The following is a 23070-nucleotide window of genomic DNA, read 5'->3' on the forward strand; positions in this document are numbered from 1 at the left end:
GTGTGGGAGGGTTTGTGTAAAAGGAAGAATGGGATTGTTTTGACAGCCACACCTCTCACCTAGGCCTGAAACTGTCAGGGATAAAGATAGTGCTCAGTGGAAGCCAAAAACTTGGGTTACGTGGTGTGGGTGGAAGCAGGACTACTGGTGGCAAAAGCTCCCATCATTAAGAAATAAGGTCCTTTTTTTGAGGCTGTAACTTTGACAGGAGAGGAATGCCATCTTAGCCTCGGCTGCTTTGAAAGAAATACCTGTTCAGGAAGTGAGCTTGTCCTCAAGGACAGGCAGAGGTAGAGATGGGTTCAGGCTATATATCCCCTTGCTAAGGGAAAGGCGTCTTAGTATGGATAGTCCAAACCATTGGGTTTTCAGTTTTCTGATACCAAACGACCCCTTCTTAGGAATTCAGAATTCAGACCATGAAGACGGGGCTTAATGCTGGCCTCCCAGCTCATCACCTTCTCTACTTGCTATAGAAGGCTCTTGCTTTCTGGTACAGAGGCTTTTCCTCTTCGCTGACCATGTGTGTCGGAAGAAATTATACACAAAATGTCCTGCCAACCTGTGCCACGCAAAGCTGCATACAGGAAAGCGTGGGCCCGGGGGGCCTGTGGGCCTAGGCTCTAGCTTTGGCTCTGCTTAAGGTGGTGGCCTCTGGTCAATTAGATTCCTCACCTGCCAAAGTTAAGGACACCTATTTAACTTTTAAGGTTGTGAGGACTATACAAGGTGTATATAAAACTGGGTGTCTGGTAGGTGTTCAATAAATGATTCCCTTTCCCACCCCTGAGGTTAGAGGAATGACCTGATGATCACTATAGGAGGAAAAGGTAGCAAGGAATTTGAGAAATACTGCATCCACTATTGGTAATTCCCCTCAAATTAAATTTTCTTTTCTGTAACCACCATTTAACATTGACCTCTGTTTCCTTCATACTCGTAGCTAAGTCTGCTGCCATAACCTGGAACCTCTACAAAGGAAGCTGGAAGAGACTGAAAGGGTGACTATTTACTGGTCCGTTAGGGTCTGCTCATTTGAGATAAGGAACATTTTATGAGGAAGGGGTTTGAATTAACAGAGGCTATAATTTATGTCTCAGGGCCACAGAAACTAGACTGTCTAGCCAGGAGACAGAAGGCCTTCATTCTAGGCCCAGCTCTACCATGAACTTGTAGATGACCTGTGCAAGTCATTTTATACATGTTCACTGTTATCTATGTTACTCAGGTTATCCTTAGCAGATAAAAAAGGTTTTCTCCAATAAAGATGCAATGTGAAGGCACTTTAAAAAAAAGAAAGTAATGGCTGAAGAATACTGGGGGAAGAAAAATATTGGAATTTTTTTGGTTTTTTGGTTCTTTTTTAAAACAAAGTGGTCGAGGTTTTATTCACCACCAGCTCCTCCCTCTTCTCCCTGCCTGCTGCTGTGCCCCCTTCCGCATTCCCAGTCAGGGGAGGGCTTCTCTGGCCTCCTCAGCTGTAATCTCCTGGGAGTAGAGGTCAGTGAAGAGAGCTGGCAGCCAGTAGTGGGCCTCCCCTGGGGCCTGCAGGTCCAGCCAAGCCAGCCCTTCCTTCAGCAGGTGTTCCTGGCAGAAAAAGGAAAAATCAGCTGAGAAAGGGGAGTTTACATAATGTAGGGTAGATAATCCTCAAACCTATCTTTGCTTCAGTGGGGTTTTCAAACTAAATCTACACGAGTGCCTTCACATATTTACACAGCCAAATTAGAATGATTTGTTTAGCCTAGGTCTTTGCCTGAGGTGTGAGAAATGCCACCAAGTTGCTTAATCTGTGCTGCTGGGAAAGAGGATAACGACAAAGTGGGATGTTGTGGAAGGAAGGGCTACAGAAATATTTGCTGTATGGCTTTGAGCAAATCACTAACTGCATTCCCTAAAACAAAATGGAGATCAGTACCTTTCAGTTAACTTACGGAGTAACAGACAGCTAGGGGGAAACCTTTTTGGAAAAGTTAATGGAAAAACCATATTAGTATTAGAATGGACTCATAGTTCCTACAGCTGGAAGTATGCTCCAGATGGGTTGGTTCTACCCAATATCATTAAATGTTTGTTATCCCCACTTCACAGATGAAGTTAAGTCTATAGTTCAACTGCCTGGGTAAGGAGAAAGGTATTGAAAGCCAGGGTTCCTACGTGTTCATGCCACTCCCTCTTCACAACATCAGTCTTTCATTAGTACCATGAAATGTGTATATATAAAATTATATGTAACATGCACTATAATAGTATATAATTATAGCAATGTAGTTATCAGTAGTTAATAATTCCCTTCACTCTGTACTAACAGTGTTACTTCCAGTACAAGCCACATTAACCATCTGACCAGGCTTTACAGGTCAGCAGAGAGAGGCATTGGTGACTCCCCAGTGGCAGTGGCAGCCTGGCTGTACCCATGTGCCAGGGCTGGAAGCCTGCCTTTGTGAGTTCTGCCTCTCAGTGCCATCTTCAGAGAAATGCTGGGGTTACTTCTGGTGTGGCAGCAGCAGCCTTCCAGGCAAGAAGTCAGCAGAGAGAGAGAGGCCAAAGCTCTTGCCTGTGTGGTACCTGTCTACCCTCCTCCTCCCATCTGGGGCCCATCTTTTCTGGGCCATTCCAAAAGTCACATACCAGCACTTGCCGCGCTCGCTCCGTCTCCCATTTAAGACTGGCTTTGATGTCACTGACAGTCACATAGCCACTTTTCTGAAGGAAGGAGGAATGGAGGCTGCGTCAGTTAAGAGTGTGCTTTCCCTTAGAATCCAGCATCTGCCCAGGGACAATTAAGTTACCCAGGCAGGAGGGGGAACTGCCCTTGGGTGAAGCCTAAGAGCGCACAGAAGAATGTTTAGAGGTCCCAGTAGCGAGCAAGAGAGAAGTGACTTTCAGGATGACAGAGGTAGGTTGAGGGGTTCAGTCCTAAAAAGTAGAGTCAAGTCCCTGGTACGAAAATATTAATGTAGACTTTACCAGAGAACTCTAAAGTGACAAGGAAAGATTCAGAATGATTAACTGATAGGAAGAAATGGTGATCATCATAAACTGTTCATAATCTAAAATATTTAAGTATTCAGCCCCTGTCCTGCCTCACCCTAACCATTCCCCAATCCAGAAAAGTCCCCTCCCTCATTTAGTTCTATTCTACATTACAGAATTGAGAAAACTGAACATGTCTTCCCTAAAAACATTATAAGGATTTCGAGGAAGATGATATAGCTTAAGGCATTGCTGAGGAACAGGAGGATGGCAAACAAGATTAAACATTTTTTCAAAGAATCCATAAAGCAGTTTTATGAAGACATCAAAAAATCTGTCCACCAAGGAAATTCAGTTAGTGGTCTGCATGTCTGTCTACACTAGACTGTAAGCTCCTTGAGAGCAGGAACTATATGGTACCCATCTTTATATGCTCCTACAGCCTGGCCCAGTGCTTTGCACTATAGCTGCTCAATAAACGTCTGCTAAATAAGCACAGGTCTGAGTAGTGCATCCGTTAGACAGTTTCAGCAAAAGACCTGAGTGATGGAGGGGAGGAGATCAGAAAATCCCCTCCCAGACTGCCTCTACATGCACATGCGCGCATGCACGCACGGACACACACACACACGCACGCACACGCACACATACACACACTCTCCCTCCCCCTCCCTTCCTCCCTCCCTCCCTCCTCTCTCTCCCTCCCTCCCCCCCTCCCCCCCCCCCCCACACACACGGCCCACCAGTACCTCTGCCAGCTGCAGCACCACAGTGTGATCCATATTAAGCTCAGCTGGAACAGACTGAATGAGGTAAGTGCCGCCCACAGGGATGATGCCGAAGCCAGTGCCCAGTGCCTTTAGTTTCTTGATGGCCCTGATCAGGTCGTCTCTGAGGTGAGGAAGAGCTGCTTAAAGACCCTTGGCAGACCAGACCTAGCAACAATGCAGTTTCAGCTCTGCCCTGGGCAGGATACCATGGCTGAAGACTCAAAAGGCTGCACAACATTTAACTACATCAGTAAAAAGGCAGGGTCAAAGTGCACCAAATGGTGCTTGGACATTCCAGGGAAATGGTATAGGAGTCAGGCTCTCCACTTAGCAAACCATTCCAATACCAGACAGAGGTAAAAAATATGCTTCCAGGAACCCATCAGGAAATGTGAATAAGTGAGCTGAACTTAAGAGACAATAGGGAGTACTGTAAACTATGGCAAAACAGACTTGAAAGGGGCAACCCAGCTGATTGCCGCCATTTGGAAATTCAGGCCCAGTGGTGCCAGATTTTGATTTCTTAGTTGACAACTAACTGAAATTAAAGAAAACCCACAAGATAATGTGTAGACCACATATCCAGCCCACATACTGAGAGTCTTTTTTACCTTTTCTCAAATTGGAGTCACACAAAGGCTAGTGAACCAGGTCAATTTACACCCCATCTTCTGAGCCCAGCTCCTTTCCCCAGCCTTTCTCAGTGCCAGCTCTAGTCTCCTTGACCACAAATAATGTCAACAGTGTATACAGCCCCGAGTATGTTTAAAAAGAAGAAAAAAAAAAAGTGTATACACACACCCACATTATTTTTATGCATGAAAAAAATGCTTAGAAGGAAATCTACCAAAACTTTTAACAGTTGTAATATCTCAGTTGAGAAATAATGGGTTTTTTGTTTTTTTATATCTCTATTTTCAGATTTCTAAAATAAAAACATTTCTTCTGATCATGAAGAGGAATAAAAATGATTCCTAAACTAGCCTAGACGAACGAGTGGTAAGGAGAAAAGATTTCCACCTTTTTTAAAGACCTTTCTATACTCCAAGGGGTTGGAAGGCAAAACCTACTGGCTGACATCCTGGGCGAATTTGCCCCTTCCTTTTAACACCTGTTGATGTAGTTCCTCCAGAGTTATCAGACCTATTGGAGAGGGGGACAGAAAGCAGTTGAAGGATTACCTTTATGACTTTAAAAAAAAAAAAGACAGCATCTCTGAAAAACTGTAAATGCTCTCTTGACACCAAGGCTGTGTCTACAGCCAATGATTTCTGTCTATAGCCAATGATTTCTAACTAGGTTTAAGTTTTATTTCTTAACTTCAACACAGACCATTCAGTGTGCTTATTAAGATGATATCACTGAATGATCGTTTTAAAGCTAACATTCTGGGGAGCACAGAGACTCCATTGACATCACCACACCTTGGAGAAGCAGGGCAGGCCTATAGTTACTAATGAGAAAATCATAACCCAGACACATCATCTATCAGGGAAAAAGGCCTATTTCCTACCTGCCTATATGTTCTGTAACAACTAGGAGCTAAGCCTTCCTGGCCAAAGACCTTTGGAGAATAGAGATAATCATTCAGATTTACCCTTGGCCATGGAGACTGGTCATGGATTCAACATCGTGAAGCACTAAGATACTTCTCAGGACCTAACAGCTTCTCAAGACCTTACTGGCCTGCAGACTGCAGGATAGGAAAGATCATCTTTCAACATTTTTTCCCTCTCAGAGAAGCCCAAAGCCCAGTCCAGGACCGAGCCACCCTCACCTCCATTCCGGTGTTTCAGGGCCAGGCACACTTCGATAATCTGGACACCCAGCTCGTAATAGAAGTCTCCCACGCCTAGCATCTCAGACCAAAATCCTTTTCCAGCTAAAAGACAGAAAAACAAAAGCTAGGTTATTCAATAGTTACATCTTTTCTTTCAAAGCTAGATTAAAACATCTATTCTAGTGCTTGCTTCGGCAGCCCATATACTTAAAAAAATACATCTATTCTATGGGAAGTCTTCTCTGCCCAGCCTTACGTCCTTCTGCTCCACTTACAACTCAGGATCCTCAACGCAATCTGTCTCTTGGTAATTCCTACTAAACAACAGGTTCAGACAGTTCTAAAGGTGGGCAATCTATTTGGCTGCTAACTCTGGCTCAGGATACTATAAAAGTGAGTTTTCTTTCCCAAAGCATGCAATGAAATATAATGGGACATACGGTCTAGACAGGCTAAGAAAAAGAATATGCAGACCTGGCATTCAAAAATCCATTGAAGATATTTTATTGAGTAAAAAATGCAAGTTACAGAGTAATAATTACAGCATAATCCCATATATATTTTTATATATATATATTTTTTTTTTGCGGTACACGGGCCTCTCACTGTTGTGGCCTCTCCCGTTGCGGAGCACAGGCTCCAGACTCGCAGGCTCAGCAGCCATGGCTCACGGCCCCAGCCGCTCTGTGGCATGTGGGATCTTCCCGGACTGGGACATAAACCCGTGTCCCCTGCATTGGCAGGCAGACTCTCAACCACTGCGCCACCAGGGAAGCCCAATCCCATATATTTTTTAAAAATAGTTTATAAATATGATGAAGGTGTCTAGAAAGATATACCTTAAACTGTTAACAGTACTTTATCTCTGCAATTACGGGCAGGGTCAGAAGACTTCCACTTTCTCGTTTTCTTTTTTCTCCTTTGTTGACTGACTGCCTGAATACATGCTACTTTTATCAAAACTTTTTTAACAAAGGGAAAAATAGTCATAAAAAATTCCACAGCACAGCATTCCAGGGAAGATCACGTACACTGGCTACTCAGCCTGCACTCCAACCTCTCCATCTTTCCCATCAAACTGGATACTCAGCCATCCTGCTAGGGACTCCCTGAAGACAACATCCTCTGGATCTCCCTGTAGGCCCTTACAGAAGACGCCCCAGCAGTAGTGACAACAACTAGGTGAGCTTTGTCCCTTAGCAACCCTAGAAGAACACTGGACCCCTACAGACAACTTACAGGCCAGAGGATCCACCCCAATGGTGGCACACATGTCCTGGAACTGCACCCGGAACTCAGGATTCTTCCGGATCTCCTGCTTGTGCTTGCTGGCAAATTCTTCCAGGTTGGTCTTGAACATGTCCAACTGCTTTGACATCTGCAGGATGAATCACAGTTAAGTTTAGAGAACTTCCTTCATCACAAAATACAAAATTAAAGAAATAGAAAAAAAATTTTTTTCCTTGTGCTGAGAACTCTTAGGGTTTACTCTCTTAACAACTCTCATTATATAACATACAACAGCATTAATTATATTTCGCTTGTTGTAAGTGCTTCTTTTCTTTTTCCCAGAAGAAAAAAATGTTATTAAATTGAAGGTGCAATCAACAAGGACCTATTGCATAGCACAGGGAACTCTACTCAATATCCTGTAATAACCTATATGGGAAAAGAATCTGCAAAAGAACAGACATATGTATATGTATAACTGAATCACTGTGCTGCACACCTGAAACGAACAAAACATTGTAAATCAACTATACTCAAAAATAAAATAAAATTTTTTTTAAATCTAATGAAATTAATTAATTGAAGATGCACCTAATAATTTTGCAGCATTCACACAGTGGGAAATCTTCAGCCACTGACAGAAAGGCTAGATAGGAGAGAAAGGAAGCCTGGCATGAATTAGGTGTGTTGTTTTAATCTCTGAGTCAAGAACCTCCTCTGGGGATAACCATAGATAAAGAATCTCTGAGGAAGGGATGTGGCTCTACCAGAGTACATTCTAAAGCTAAATACTTTTGGTTTGGGGATATTCTGACTTCCCATTTGCATTACTCCTTTTCTTTCCCTAATTAACAACCTATCTTCAACTCACCAAGAATAACCACTCCTGGCCCAGCATCTCCTCATTTCCAACATATTAGAAATTTACACATTATTATAATCACCATTTCCAGCTGATTCCTGCATGTTATCTCCCCTGAGTGGGAGCTTTTGAACAGCACACCCTGTGTCTATTTATTTTCCTCAGTTCAAGGGCCCATTTCCCTGCCTCACTGCCTCCTTCTCTTCTTCACCAGGCAAAATAACTGAGTAAACAACAGGGCATGTACAGAAAAGGGAAGTGTTAGAGAAGGAAACTGCAGGAGCCATACCCCCATCACTGACACTTCTGGTATGCACCTAGATGTGATGGTGGTGGGTGCCACAGGTTAGGCAATATTTTCAGGTTATTCTTAGGCATTTAAAGTAAAAACCCAAAAGACCTAATCAAACAACTCTACCACTTACTACCCATGTAACCTTGGATAAAGCACTTAACACCTCAGTGCCCTCAATTTGAAAGTGCGAAGAACAGAGTTCCTTCCTGATAGGATTGTCAGGAGGAATGAACAAGACGGTGTATGTAAAGAAAATGGACATGTGCCTGGGACGCTACAAGTAGGTAATCACTCAAAGATGTTAGCTATCATTGTTATCAGCAAGTCACCTAAATGATCTGAGCAGCCCAGAAACTGGGATTTGCCAAATGCCCTATTTTTAGTTCGATCCAAACAATCTGGTTTATATCAAAGGTGTCCTGCCCAGCCTTGTCGGATCTCCCTTGCTGTCTGGAGCCCTCCATCCCACTCACCTGGGCCAGCTGGTCCTCAGCCAAGACAGTCCCTCGCTCCTTATACTTGGCCTGTCAGACAAATAGACCAGGATGAGTTGAGAGAGTGGGTGCTGGGGGCTCCCACTTGTACTGCCTCCGCAGAAGTATTAAAAGGGTCTCGCAAATGGTTTTTCTTAGGGAGAGGGAGTGAGGAAGTAGAATAGACGACTCGACTGTAGGCTAATTGGGGGAAGTGGGGGAAAGGGCTGATGGATCTAGGGATGCTGACATTCCAATACACCGGAAGCTGGAGAAACTCAATTCCCCGGGACCGAGAAACCCGCGTCAGATTCTGTTGGGAGACGATCTGAGGGTACAGAGCTCTGCGCGGAGAGACTTCTGTCTCTCGCGGGTCTGGAGTGACTGTAGGGCCCGCCTCCTTCCCCTCACCTCCGCAAGCTTCTTCTTGGCGATGGCGCCGGCTCCTACTCCGCGGCGGTGCATCCCCACCGTGGCCCGCGGGCCGCCCCGCTGCCGGGACCCCGGGTCTCCGCGTCCCGGGATCCTCCACCAGCTCCCCCACGCGGATGCGCAAACTGGACGTCATCTCCGCGCGCCGGAAGCTACGCCCAGACTTCCGGCCGCGGGGCTGAACTCCGCCACCGCCAGGGGCCTAGCGGCCCCGCCTCGTGCTCCAGCCAGGATCCGCAAAACTGTTTGCGGCCCAGCGCTCCCCACCCAGGTGGACGCCTCGGACTCGCTCGACTTCATGCGACTGCCCCCACCGCCACCCCAGCCTGCAAGTGAAGGTCCGCCGCTGCTCACTGGCCGTCTGTTGCGTGCGACGCGCTGAGTTGGGCGCCGAGCGTTCCATATTAAACATAAAACAATCCGTTCTACGCTAATGGAGCTTGCCTTTTGGAATCACACGTAGAGCTTGTGACTGGGGAAGGCCTTACAGTTAAGAACTTGGACTCTGGAATTAGTTTACCTGGTTCCATAGCTCACTTCCACTACGTATGGTCCAGTAACTTAAGGCAAATTCCTTAACCTCTTTGTGTTCCATTTTCCACAGTTGAGAAAGAGTAATACCTACTCATGAAGTCATTGTGAGAATTAAGCCAGAAAATATATAACAAAGCATTTAGTGCAATGCCTGGCACATAAATAAGTATGTTTGTTATTCATCAGGTCTGGGGTGAAATCAGTTATCTGTGTGTTTAGGAAGTTCCGTAGGTGATTTCCATAGCATTATTGAGTCTTAAAAAAAGGAGCCAAGGGAGGTTTAAGTCAGGGAGTAATAATATCAAAATTTTGTTATAGGAAAATTAGTGGCAACCTAGACTTAATTTTAAGTCAGTTGTAGCAATCCAAAGTAGAAATGATGAGGGCCAGAGCTAAGATGGTGGCAGAAAGGATAGAGAGAATGCGACAGATTCCGGACAAAGTAAGAAAATGGGATGGTAAAACTGATGAGATGCGGGCAGAGTGGGTGGGAAAAGTTAGCAGGATGTTCAGTGTCCTGGCTTGGGCAACTGCGTGGTGCCGTTCAGAGAGAGAGGTAGGAAGAGACCACAGGATGAAGCTGAGGAAATAAGAGTGGTTTTGAAAATGTTGAAATTGAGGTCTGTGGGACATCCCGGGAGAGATGGCCAATTGTCATTCAGATGTACTGGTATGAAGTTCTACAGAAAGAACTGGCCTACAGATCAAGGCAAAACCATGGATGTGAATAATGTTACCAGAGAGGTTTCAAGTAAAAGGAAAAAGAGGATGGGAGCAGGGACTTCCCTCGTGGTCCAGTGGTTAAGACCCCATGCTCCCAATGTGGCAGGGGGCAGGGGGGTGGGGGTGAGAGAAGGAGTTCGATCCCTGGTGGGTGAACTAAGATCCTGCATGCTGCACCATGCAACCTGAAAAAAAAAAAAAAAGAGGATGGGAAGCAGAGAGATCGGTGGCAGGATATTTAGTTGCCATTTGGGGCCTTGGGGGATGGTGGAGCCATGAGCCAATGAGTCTGGGTCCCTGAGGATTTCACGGAGCAAAAGCTGTCACACCAGCTCCGGGCTGCCTGCCTCTGGGTGTTTACGAGAAAGAGAAATAATGCTCTATCTTGCTAAAAATATTTAGCACTGTTATTTGTGTTTTTCTGTATTTTGAAAGAACGACCAAGGCTGAAACAATTATTTAGGCTATCATAGTCCTACCTTCAGATTCACTCCGATACATACCCTTAGACACTAAACTCAGATAACATAAGCCCCCTTAAACACAAACTTACTTTCTCAGACACAGATTTGTCCCCTCCCAACACATCCATTTGACACCCTCTCATACACATTGACTTCCTCCATTATACCCTGTCTATGAAAAATGCATTAGTCTCATGTATGCACATACTGACCTCATATTTTCATATTCTTACTACACCACTCCCTAACACAAAAACTCCGTCCCTTAGGTGCCCACTGACACCATCTAGACACACCTGCCTCACTTCTCACTCTCTGACTCACACTGTATGACTCTTTAAGGTATACACACTGATCCCTCACTCACACTCATGACTTCACATTTAACTATGCAGACCCTCAAATGCACACATACATACTCCCTGAGGTACACACATTGACCCTTGATAAACTTCATTGCCACCCTCAAGCAGACATGTTCATTCCCCTCTTCAGACACATTTGTTCTCCTCTATAATTTAAGAGAAAGTATGCTGACCAGTAATGTGCTGGTAAATGTTTAACAATCACCTCTCCAGGTTGGGAGGGTGGTGCTCTGGTTTATATCATTTGCCAATTTCCATAGTGTAAATACTCTGACCACAGCCTTTGGAGCTATTGTTTCAAGCTATGGATGGTTTTACAGCCTGCTCACAGAATTCCTGACAATTTCACAATGGCTCTCAGAAGCACTCTGCCCAGGTGCACCACTGAATGTGACCGTCACAGATGCTCTCAGTTGCTTTAAGTGACTAGTGAGTCATTGGCCTTATGGCAGAGTGGCTAAGAGCATGGGCTTTAACTCTCTGCCTCAGGGAGGCAGTGTAGTGCACGGTTGACAGCTATGATGCTATCATTACCTCGAAGGACTGTGATGAGGCTTTAAATGAGATCAGCATGACTTTTTTTAAATGATGTTTCTAAATCTGAATAAAAGCCAAAAAAAAAAAAAAAAGTTGAAAAAAAAATGGCGTCTCGAAAGTCCTGAGCACTAATGCCTGGCCCATAGTGAGACAGTCGTACAACATTTTTTTTAATAACACTTACAGATTCACTGACTCACAGAGACACCCAAGACTACAGAAATATAGATCTGAACTCCTCCCCAATACAATCAGTTCTATCATGGAGAATCACTAAAATATAACCTCTGAGCAAAGGCATGCTCTAAATTGTGTGGTACACACTCTTAGAACTCCAGGAGTTTAGAGGAGAGGAAGCCCAAAATGTTAAGAACTGGAAGAGATTGCAAACTGGCAGCCCTCAGGCAAATTCCGTTCTCCAAAGAGTTTTGTTTGGTCATCAGAATACCTTTAGGGGCACATTTCTTTTCCATTTTCACAGTCCCAATCCTTCCCCTTACTTTACACACTCCCCACTTTGCTTATTTAGGTTACTGGCCCAGCCGTTCAGCCAATCCATTTGCCACTCCCTGATTTTAAACTAATACCGCAGTGTTTTTAAACTGAGGTTTAAGTGTGTGAATAATAATAACAAAAGTTAACTTTTATTGACCACTTACTTTGTGCCAGGCATTATTTTAAAATACTTCAACCCTATGAAGTGAGTACTTTTTAATCTTTTCCAGACAGCAAACTGAGCTTCAGAGAGAGAGAGGAACTAACTTGCCAAGTCACAGACCTAGAGAGTGATTTGAATCTAGGTGTGTTTGGCTCTAGTATGCTAAAATATGACTAGATCAAGGGGAGAGGAGGGGACATTAGGCAAAGGTAACCTAAACTAAGCGGGAAAGAGAGACAGCCTTGTCTTCTGTGGATGCAGGGCACTGGGAGAAGGCAGCATGCCGAGGTGGATAAACATTTAAACACCAGAAGAAAGAGGTATTGACTTTTGGACAAACTGAGTTCTCCCACTTCCCTTCACCTTCACTGGCAACTCCCTAGTGTGAAATCTGGAATCCCTTAAGAGCCTCTTCCACATTCATCCCTCTTCATCTCAATATAATTCTCACCATCATCAGGGTGATTGTTCGGGGATGCAAATAGATCTTCTCTGACCTGCCCCTGCTTAAAATCCTTCAAGTACTTGTCCTTGCACTGAGGATAAACTCTCAAAGCTTTAACATGGCCTCTGAGGCCCTGCCTCTGCCCACCTGCCCAGTCTCTACTTGTGCCGTTCTCACTGTTGCCCATTTTGCTGTGCAACCATAGCACTGGCTAATATTTATGAAGGCTCCCGTCACCCTTTGGCCATTTTATCCTTCAAATCTCACTCAGCTTAAACGTCATTTTCTCAGAGAGGCCCTCCTGACTGCCCACTCCATCTAGATGAGGCTTCTCTGCCCTCTCACAGCTCCCTAGTGTTTCTTCACCTAACTCTGCATGTTACGTAATTATTAATGTGTTTGTGTGTTTAAAGATTAAAGTCTGTCTCCACCACTGGACTGTAAACCCCTTGGGGACAAGGATTGTGTCTGTTTCCATGATTGCTGTATACCCAGCGTTCAGCGCAGTCTCTGCCTGTGTTAAGTTTCCAGTAAGTGTTCGTGGAAACAATAGATGAATTAACAGATGGGTAAGAGCCATATCTGCTTTTCACCGGGTGGTGCACACACGAAGACAAATGAACAGTTAGTGCTCAGTAGACACGTGAATATGTTTTGACAACGGGCACAAAGATTTATTTCAGCTTGAACTTGGTTTTGTTTCTTTGGGGTATCCTGGGGTGGAGCTGAGGCAGGAGCTGAGTAAGTGAAGGACAGAGCCCAGTTCTGAGCTGGGTTTGGTCAGAGTCACTGAAACCTGTGCAGAGTGGAGAGAGGAGTGGAGCAGTGGAGAGAGGGTCAGTATCGGCTTAAAGGCAGCAAAGTAAATGTATCCTGGCACCCAGCCATAGTTCCACCGCTCCTACCTCCAAATTACCTCTCTAATTATAAGTAATCAAAATGATTCCAAAAAGCACAGAGACTGTTACCCACTTTCCTGTGGAGATTTTCTCGTACTCTCTTCTCCATTGTTCAGGTCACATGCTTCTCTTCCTTCTAACCCTCTTACAGGAAGCCATCCCAGATTTGTGCCCTCAGTCCCTCAACTTCCCAGCACCGAAGTCTGAATTTGTTTTGGTTTCTGTGCCTCGGTGTCTGCATCTTAAATGAGTGTCCTGTCTCACCATTCGGGTGGGTGGATCTCTCCATGGTATTGAGCCATCCCTTGTTTCTGAGACATAATAGATTGAAAGACTTCCTAGCTTAGGAGGAGGATTTGAGGACTATTGAGACCAGCAGCAGCTACAGAGAAGGGCAACATGCCTCCAACTCTAGGGGTTCCATCACTGAGAAGGTGCCATGGCACAACGGTACCAAGGAAAAGCTAAGGTTAGGATGGGCTCGGGTGGGTAGGGCAGGTGAGAGCAGCATCTCACCTGGAGGAAATTGAGGAAGAAGTGCAAGTGGTACTAATAACTGTCAAGGTTACCAAACTCTTAGTACTCTGCAGATGTTGATTTCAGCCTTTTCCTCGAATTATCTTATTTAAACCCCACCAAATCCCATGAAGTGGTTTAAGTAGCCCCAATTTTCCCAAAAACACCAAGGTTCAGAGAGTCTAAGTAATTTGTCAGCATGTGTTGAGGTGAAGATGTGAACCCGTGTCTGACCCCAGAGTGCGAGCTCACAACCACTATGCAAGATGCCCAAAGCTACCAAACTCCCACCTGAGCCTGCAGAGCTCCATCTGATCCACGATCCAGGACAGCAGCTCTCGAATCAGTAAATCCTTTAGCAAACCGTCATCACTGGGGTTCTTGGGTAGGGAGCTACAAAGGAGAAAGCCTCAGGCAGGCGCCTTTAGCCTGGGCACCACCCAGAGAGAGTAAATACCGGACCTGGGACTCAAACGTGGTGGGACAAGGTGGGGTGGGGGTGGGGTGTACGAGTCAACACAGCTGCCTCTCAGTTGTCTCAGCTTTCAAAGCTCCACCCAGACCTGTCGGCCAGGGAATATAGGCTCTTCCATACAGGCAAAGACAAACAATTCTGGTGGGAGACATCCCACCCATCCACCTCTCCAAGTGTCCCAGAGTGCATTCCAAAACCCCAAGAGATTACTTTGGGAATATTCACTCTTTAGAAGGATCTGTGTCATCAATTCCTCAGCTTCCTACAGAGACAGGGTAACTGATTTCAGGGGACTGGCCTTCAGAGGGTCCCAGTTTCACAAAAGCCTTCCTGAAGTTTGGCAGGCAGAAGTGGAGAAGCCAGTTTCCGAGGTCTCTTTTGTGCCCCACTCCTGGACTTGGTGACTCTGCACACTAAGTCATCCACCTTAGAAACTCTGGCCCCAGATTCCCTCCCAGGACCCCCACCCCCATTCCTCCCAGGCTTTCCCTTAGGCTTGGGCTGTCCTCCAGGAGTTCCGTGAAGACCCCTCTTTGAACTCTGAGTAGAAGGGGATGCTTATCTGGGGCCTAGCCCTGCTCTGGAGTCTGGGAGTGGGAACAATGAGGTGGGGTCAAGAGGGCCCCCCCCAACCCGGACCCCTTCCCCTGTGGGCTGACTCACCCCTGCTGCGCCCTTGCCTCCTCCTTCCTGTTAGATTGATGGGCCAGCTCTAGGGCCCGGGCCTCCCTCTGGGTGATGTTGTGTTTCCAGCTGGTAAAATAAAGATTAGGGAGTGGGTGGGGCCAGGCGGGACTCCAGATGTTCTCCAGCCCAAAGAAGCTCCAATCTTTTGGTACCTCAACCCAAGGAGCAGAGGGGACCTCTTTCTCTACTCAGCCTCCCCGCTGCTTGTCTTCAGCTATCAGTGACAAGCTTTTCAGGAGCTACCATGCTGGCCAAACAGTAAGGGCGGGGGAAAAGATTTTGCATAGAGAAGAACGATGAAAGCAGTTTATCCTATTTCCAGAGTCTGACGCTGCCGCCACCAAGTAGTCATTGGCAGCAATTCAGCTCCCCTGGTTCATCCCCAGCCCCCCGGGGATCCTCTGTGAGTCCCACACATCTTCCCGACCCCTCCTCTTAGAAGAAAAGGATTGGAAAATTGCCCAAATCCTGCCCCAACCCCCGACCAGACTGCTGCCTGAGCCAGGGTCCCAGGCAGGGCCGCCATGCGGTCCAGCTCCCCAGCAGCACCTAAGCGAAAGGCGCCACCTGGCTTTGTGCATCACACGGGGGCACAGGGAGCAGGGAAGGGCACGCATGACTCACTCGCTCTTCTTCCCCTTCTGCGCCAGCAGCCAGTTCACAAAATCTTGTTGGCGGATCTTGTCCATGGCGATGCTATAGTCACTGATGAAAGTGCCTTCAGCGTACCTGGGGGCTCGTGGTTGGGAGCCGCCAGCCTTAGTGTGGAACCTGAGGGGCAGGGAGGGGAGAGAGAGGGAAACCAGGATGCCACAGAAGGAGCAGAGGGTGCGAAGATAAATGATTGTCACCAGCAGGAGGCTGCTATTTGGAAAGGAAGCAGCCCATTTCTAGGGAGTCAGTTTTTATGGACACACCCTCTTGTCCACGCATCAAGCCCCCGGGGCTTTATCCTCAGCTCAAGCACCCACTTCCAGCATCCTCAGTGTTTGAGGCTCTGCTTCTGGGCAAAGATCAGGGGTCCCCCTCATCCCTAAGGACTGAGCCAGTTTTCTCCTTTGCTCCTCTTGCCCTGGCCCCACCAGATTCAGTTCTTTGGTTCTCAGTTTCCTAATAGTGAGCTCTCATATAACGGCACTTACTATGAGTCAGGTCCTCTACAAGCCCTTGAATACAGAAACTTACTAAATCCTCACACCACCCCAAGGAGGTAGACACTATGTATATCTCCCTGTGGTAAGTGAGGAAACCACCGTGCAAAGAGATTAACTTAGCATATAGTGTAGGTATGATCCAGGGTTTACCCCAGGTAGTCTGGGTCCAGGTCTATGGTCTTTAACTTCTGCATGATGTTGTCTGTCCTTGTATACGTGTGACAGCTGCATCTCAAACTTAGCCAACTTGACAGGGGCATATGGCTTGTCCTTGCATATGAGAAGGCCTAACTCTACTCAGACACGTCTCTCGGCCTCCCGAACACACAAACAGAACTCCCTGCTATATTCATTCATAATCTTCCCTGCCTTTTCCTCACAGCGCTCATGACAGTTTGAAGCTTTGCTTAGATGGTTCTTCGTCTGCTTTCCCCTTGGGCCTATATGCTCCACGAGGGCAGGTGGCATTTGTGGACCACTCTTCAGGTACATCCCTTGTGCCTGGCACACAGGAAGCCTGCTGTAAAATTTGATCAAATGCACACATAAGTGACTGGTTAAGGCTTTCATTAGGAAGGGAGATGCTATCATCTACTTCAGACACTTAACCACTGAGAAGTCCTTCCAGAGATCTAAGCACACTCTCTCCAGCTACAACAGTAGCTCGTAAAAAAGACTCCCTGGGGCTTCCCTGGTGGCGCAGTGGTTGGGAGTCCGCCTGCCGATGCAGGGGACGCGGGTTCGTGCCCCGGTCCGGGAAGATCCCACGTGCCGCGGAGCGGCTGGGCCCGTGAGCCATGGCCGCTGAGCCTGCGTGTTCGGAACCAGTGCGCCGCAACGGGAGAGGCCACAACAGTGAGAGGCCCGCGTACCGCAAAAAAAAAAAAAAAGACTCCCTGGTTCTAGCCTCACTCTGCACTCAGACTGCTGAAAAGTTTTTTCCGTCAAGCATCTTTCCTCTTGGCCTGGGATTCCTCCCTTTCTCACCTCCCCCTTGAAAATAGAGCCCAGTCACCCCCCGAGCCTCCTCCCCGGCACCTGACCCCTTCCTTCTCACCCCAACCTGGAGTGACCTTCTTCCTTCTCTCCTAGCACCAATGCCAGGAGCAGGGACACCAGCAGCAGAGAGAAGGTCTTCATGGCCAGCATCTTCCAATGGTTATTTCCTGAGCTAAGAGAGAAAAGGACCAGCATGAGGTGGAAGCCCTGTGCTGAGGAAGCAGGCAATATGGCCGCGCACTCCTGGTGCCCCAGAGCCTGTGGGGAGTCTGAAAGCTGGGGGGCCCTGTGCCCTGGGAGTTGGAGCTTTTCAAAGAGGCTAGAGCAACACCTTGGGGATGGTGGGAGGAGCTGGCGTTAGAGTTAGAAGGGACATTAGAAGGGATATGGAGCCTGGATGAGAGTGGACCTGCTTCTTGTTTTTTAGGTGGAGTCTGAGTGGGGTGGGAGGAGGGCAGCAGGGGGGTGATCCTGGCAGGAGAAAGCAGTGAAGGCCTGTGTGCAGGGACAGCCCCCTTCCTGGCCCCTGTGGCTAGACATCACAGGCATGTGGACTGGCAAGATTCTCCCTTCAGAGCCTCCAAAGTTCATACCAGCCAGCCTTCCAGCTCTCAGATTGGCTGTCACCTAAATCTTCGCAGCCCTCTTGGCCTGAGTGAAAACCATAAGTAGAACCCCTACCCGCCAGCCTTCACTATCCCCTCTTAGGGATGTCCGACGCTTCTGCCGAGGGCAAGCCCCGTTTCATCAGGGCATCTTCAGCAGAGACGAAGAACAGTAAGGAGCCTTCCTCCCAAGCCCTGAACACCAAAGCTAGCTCTACAGATGTGTGGATTTTCCTGCGTTGTCACCTGGATGTTAAAGGAACCCTCAGCCCCACCTTTTCTTTCTTTCACGGAGGAAAAGAAAGTGAGGGGCTAGAGTGCCAAACACCTCAGGGGTGCCAAGACCCACCTCCTCTCCAGTGTCCTGTCCACGTCCACGTCCACCCCCATCCCAGCTGCTCTCTTACCAGCCTTCCTTTCCGGCTCTCCCAGAAGAAGGATAGGGCAGGGGTCTCCTCCTCCCTTCTGGCTCTTTGCAACCTGTCTCAAGAAAGTCTGCCCCGGCTCCTTTATATCCAGATATCACAGACCTACTAATTAGCCTAAAAGCATCTTATCTCAAGAAATTAATCCCACAGCTCCTGCCACATTAAGTCCATTTTACACGTAATAAAGTTGCCCTTTCCACCTGAACTGCGCTAATTGGTAATTAACATTTGGGTATCTCCAGCTGCTCTCTGGGCCTGGCCTGTGGGCAGGGTACCTTAAGTGCCCCTTTTCTTCTTCCCCCTCCTCCCTTCTGGGCAGGGAAGCCCAGTATTCCTCCACTTCCTTTATAGGTGCCCTCGGTTAGAAAGGATGGGTGCCCTTGGTGAGGGCAGGCTTGGGTAAGGTGGCACTAACTTGGGTGGGGGGGCACTGCCATAGACATTAGACTACTCCTGGGTCAGAGAGAGAGGGGCCACAGTGGCCCGCGGCTTTGTCAATGTGGCAGTGTCTCCAGCTCGATATCTAGGGGGTGTCCAGCTGCCTGGGGAAAGGGCGGGAGAGTGATGGAGCAGAGGGTTGAGGGAACATGAAGGATGGGGGTTTCCTGGTGGTAGCTGGTGAACTGAGAACTTCTACTCAAGCTGCCTTCCTGCTGAGGGGCAGGCAGGGTGGGGAAAAGAGGCACATGTACACCGTGGGGACGCAGAGGAAGGCGGACCAGCTACAACTCTAACTGTAAAGATTTATGAGGTCCAAGCCTCTCTCCTCCAATGCTCTACTCTCCTGTAAGAGAGAAGTGTGTGCCCCTGTGTTTTGCCATCAGAGTGGGGCCTCTGAGGCTGCGCTGTGCCTCGATCAGACCCGGGGCCCTCAGACTGGAGACTCCTTGAGGTGCACCCTTTGCCTTTCTCCAAGCACTTAGTGCATGGCTCTGTCCCCAAGGGCTCTCAGTCCGGAAGGGGCGGGGCACAGCCTGCACGTTTGGCCGACCCCCAAGGCCTCCTTCCCAGGCTCTTCCCTCTCCACTCTCTGTGGGTACTTTGAACCCTAAACAGCCCCGCTCCTGCCCTGCCTGTTAGCTGCAGGGCTGAGTAAAGGCCACTTTCCTTTCCGGGTCAACTCCCCAGCCTGGGAGCCAGTCCAGCATGAAATTAAGTGCTTGTGTGGGATGAGAGGTAGCTGACTAGGATGGTCACTCACCTCTGCTTCCTGGAAACCTCCCTGACCCACCACCCATTTTCCACCGTCTCGAAAAACTCCTCTCTGGGCAAGCTCTCCAGATTCCATCTCCTAGCTATCAATGGGCAGAGATTAGACATCAACTCAGATTTGGCCTCCAAAGAGGGTGCGGAGGCTGCTTGTGGTCCTGCTTCCTGCTGAGCAGCACAGTAAATGGGCTCAAAAGGGTTGGTGCGAAACCTGAGCCCCACTGCCGGAGGCACAGCATATCCAAAACGTGTGGACATCATCCTGGGACCCGTAAGCCTCACGCCAAACCAGAGTCAAGGAAGGTTCTGGGATGGGTCCCAGCAGCCCTGAACCCCTGCCTGGTGCTCTGGGGATTCGTTTGGGGGTGAACTGCTCTGAAGGCCAGCTGCACTTTTGGTCCCTAGCCCACTTCCTCTTGGAAGCGATCTCTCTGCAGCCCCCTTCCCTGTTTCCCTTTGATTTGGGGCTCTCATGCCCAACAGTGGACAGATTAGGGAGAAATGTGGCCTGGGTCCTGGGGGAGGGACAGATGTGGGGAGGACCAGGGAAGGAAATCAGAGAAGATACCAAACTCCCAGGGGAACCTACAGCCCCGACCCCGCACGGCGTATTGGGAAGCCAGGGAATGGGAAAGATGGCCTTGGGAAGTTTCTGGAGATCAGAAGGGCCTGCTGGACTTAAAATAGTTCAATAAACCCAACTGGCAACCCAACCAGCCTGTCGATGCCACAATGGGCAGTGCCCTGGTGTGTGGAGTCCAGTGCAGTGCAGGGGTGGGGGCAGGGCAGGGAGTGAGCAGAGCCTCCGACCACAGAGGAGAATTTCTAGGATGTGAGGGATCAGATGGACACAGGGGATGGGGAAGCAGGAAATGCCCCTCACTGGTTGGAAGCCCAGATACAAAGACTGATGGCCCAGAGAGGTGGAGAAAGTCTGTGGGGTTGGGGTGTCTGCGGAGCCAGGGAAGTCAGGGAATCAGCGCAGGAGAGGGTGATGGCAGTCCTGTTGCAGGAGAACCCAGGGTGCTGCTTCCCAGACCCTCCTGGCATCTGGACTGAGGCGCCCCGGGAGCTGGAGTAGCAGAAGAGCTTTGGAGGCTTGCTGGCTCTTCCAGCTCACAGAGGTGACTCACCATCTCCCCAAGGCCCACAGGGCCACCACAGACATTCCAGGCCAGTCTCCAAAGCCAAGACAAGGTGATCCAGAGGGCTGGCTGCAGCCTCCCTGCCGTGGACTCTGCTTTAGAAGTTCACTTGCTCTTCGAGCTCACCGGCTGACTCAGAAAGCAGACATCCCTCTCAGAGCTCACTTACACCAGGTGGCAGATTTTATTCTTCTCCTGAAGAGGAGACAAGAGGTGACTGGAACCCTGACAAACTCTGCTGAGTCATCTGGTCTCTCCTGATTCCTAGAAGGACCACCTCCATCTTTCCTCCCCAGTCACATCGCAAACACAGGGGTAGTCCCAGACATTATTACCCACTCAGCCTCCAGTACCACTCCGGTCAAGAGAGATACTTTCCAGAAGGATCTTAAAGAAAGTATGTATTGGGTGGGCCAAAAGTTTCATTCAGTTTTTTCCATAAGATGGTTCTAGTAGTGCTTAATTGTCTTTAACTTCATTCAAAACAATTTTGTTAGATTTTATGTGACAGCTGTCATATCAGCGTGCTTTTAAAAAAAGACATCAAAATTGGTGAATTTTTGTGTGAAGAGAAAAGCAACATTTTTGGCATATCGTGCTTTATTATTTCAAGAAAGGTAAAAATGCAACTGAAATGCAAAAAAAGATTTGTGCAGTGTATGGAGAAGGTGCTGTGAGTGATCGAAAGTGTCACAAGTGGTTTGTGAAGTTTCATGCTGGAGATTTTCCGTTGGATGAGGCTCCACGGTCAGGTAGACCAGTTGAAGTTGACAGCAATCAAATCGAGACATTAATTGAGAACAATCAACGCTATACCACGCGGGAGATAGCCGACATACTCAAAATATCGAAATCAAGTGTTGAAAATCATTTGCACCGCCTTGGTTAGGTTAATCACTTTGATGTTTGGGTTCCACATAAGTTAAGTGAAAAAAACCTTCTTGACCCTATTTCTGCATGCAATTCTTTACTTAAACGTAAGGAAAACGTTCCATTTTTAAAACAAATTGTGACGGGTGATGAAAAGTGGATACTGTACAACAATGTGGAATGGAAGAAATGGTGGGGCAAGCGAAATGAACCACCACCAACCACACCAAAGGCCGGTCTTCATCCAAAGGAGGTGATGTTGTGTATATGGTGGGATTGGAAGGGAGTCCTCTATTATGAGCTCTTTCTGGAAAACCAAGCAATTAATTCCAACAAGTACTGCTCCCAATTAGACCAACTGAAAGCAGCACTCGACGAAAAGCATCCGGAATTAGTCAACAGAAAACGCATAATCTTCCATCAGGATAACGCAAACTGCATGTTTCTTTTATGATCAGGCAAAAACTGTTACAGCTTGGCTGGGAAGTTCTGATTCATCCGCCACATACACCAGACTTTGCGCCTTCAGATTTCCATTTATTTAGGTCTTTACAAATTTCTCTTAATGAAAAAAAAATTCAGTTCCCTGGAAGACTGTAAAAGGCACCTGGAAAAGTTCTTTGCTCAAAAAGATAAAAAGTTTTGGGACGATGGAATTATGAAGTTGCCTGAAAAATGGCAGAAGGTAGTGGAACAAAAGGGTGAATACGTTGCTCAATAAAGTTCTTGGTGAAAATGAAAAATGTGTCTTTTATTTTTACTTAAAAAACCAAAGGCACTTTTTGGCCAACCTAATACTACCTACAGCCTCTCTTGACCATCTGCTACAGGGGATCGGTTTGGAAGTCCCCTCTTAGCTTTAACCCCAGTCTCTCTTGCTGTTTTCAAGGGGTTGCTTTTTGTATGTTTGTTTTGTCTTTTGTTTTGTTTTGTTTTTGGTCTGCTTTTGTTTGTCAAGAAAAGAGCTCAGTCCTTAGTAATTGCAGCCTAATCCATGGGAGAACAGCAGTGAAGAGTTAGAATTGGGAGGGGGTGGCCACAGGTTCTCAGTTCCAGGGAGGGAAAGGATTGGCATTTAGGTAAAAGGCCAAAGGACTGGCCCTCCCAGAGAGAGCAGCATTCCCTCTCTCTCCCAGGTGGGAGCACACCCCAGGGAAAGGAAGAGAGGGGTGAAGAGTGAAGAGAGGGGTGAAAAGTGAGAGCTTTCCCTTCCTTTTCCTTGAACGAGGACATGAAGGATGAAGTAGTTTCCAGGGTCCCCAGTGAGCCCCCCCACCCTCCCATCAACACAACACACACGCATTCCTGCAGTGTGTATGGGGAGGGCCTTCTGCAACTTCAGAAAACATGCCCCTCATTAGTTAGATTAGGGAGTAGCCTGGTAGGATGGAGAGAGGAGTAGAAGTATTCAAGCCCAGCTCTACCTGCTCACCACTCCCGGGGTTGTTTGGCTTTGTCTGGGCGAAGGCCTTACCCACTCAGAGTCTTAGCTTACTTGTCTCTAAACTGGGGTTAAGAAAACAAAATCTGCTCTGCCTA

General features: G+C 47.6%; 2 protein-coding genes across 4 annotated transcripts; both read right to left on the reverse strand.

Annotated features, from left to right (window-relative positions):
• Positions 1 to 205: 205 nt before the first annotated feature.
• Positions 206 to 8956, reverse strand: SNF8 (SNF8 subunit of ESCRT-II). 3 transcript variants are annotated; one of them, XM_004282653.4, is made up of 8 exons: positions 8798 to 8956; positions 8387 to 8437; positions 6766 to 6904; positions 5524 to 5628; positions 4817 to 4889; positions 3726 to 3867; positions 2632 to 2706; positions 1323 to 1587 (listed from the first exon to the last, which is right to left on the reverse strand). In XM_004282653.4, exons 1-8 carry the CDS (start codon positions 8849 to 8851, stop codon positions 1450 to 1452), a joined length of 777 nt encoding a protein of 258 aa, XP_004282701.1. In that variant the 5' UTR covers positions 8852 to 8956; the 3' UTR covers positions 1323 to 1449. The 3 variants fall into 3 exon arrangements, with proteins under 3 accessions (XP_033266907.1, XP_004282701.1, XP_033266906.1); XM_033411016.2 differs by lacking the exon at positions 2632 to 2706 and having other exon boundaries at positions 206 to 1587; XM_033411015.2 differs by lacking the exon at positions 8387 to 8437 and having other exon boundaries at positions 8798 to 8945.
• Positions 8957 to 13206: 4250 nt separating this feature from the next.
• On the reverse strand, positions 13207 to 18347 carry GIP (gastric inhibitory polypeptide). Its single transcript, XM_004282652.1, has 6 exons — positions 18287 to 18347; positions 17339 to 17441; positions 15746 to 15892; positions 15098 to 15187; positions 14251 to 14352; positions 13207 to 13340 (listed from the first exon to the last, which is right to left on the reverse strand). Exons 2-6 carry the CDS (start codon positions 17422 to 17424, stop codon positions 13331 to 13333), a joined length of 435 nt encoding a protein of 144 aa, XP_004282700.1. The 5' UTR covers positions 17425 to 17441; positions 18287 to 18347; the 3' UTR covers positions 13207 to 13330.
• Positions 18348 to 23070: the final 4723 nt, after the last annotated feature.

This window comes from Orcinus orca, chromosome 19 (genome assembly GCF_937001465.1).
Source record: "Orcinus orca chromosome 19, mOrcOrc1.1, whole genome shotgun sequence".
NCBI lineage: Eukaryota > Metazoa > Chordata > Mammalia > Artiodactyla > Delphinidae > Orcinus > Orcinus orca.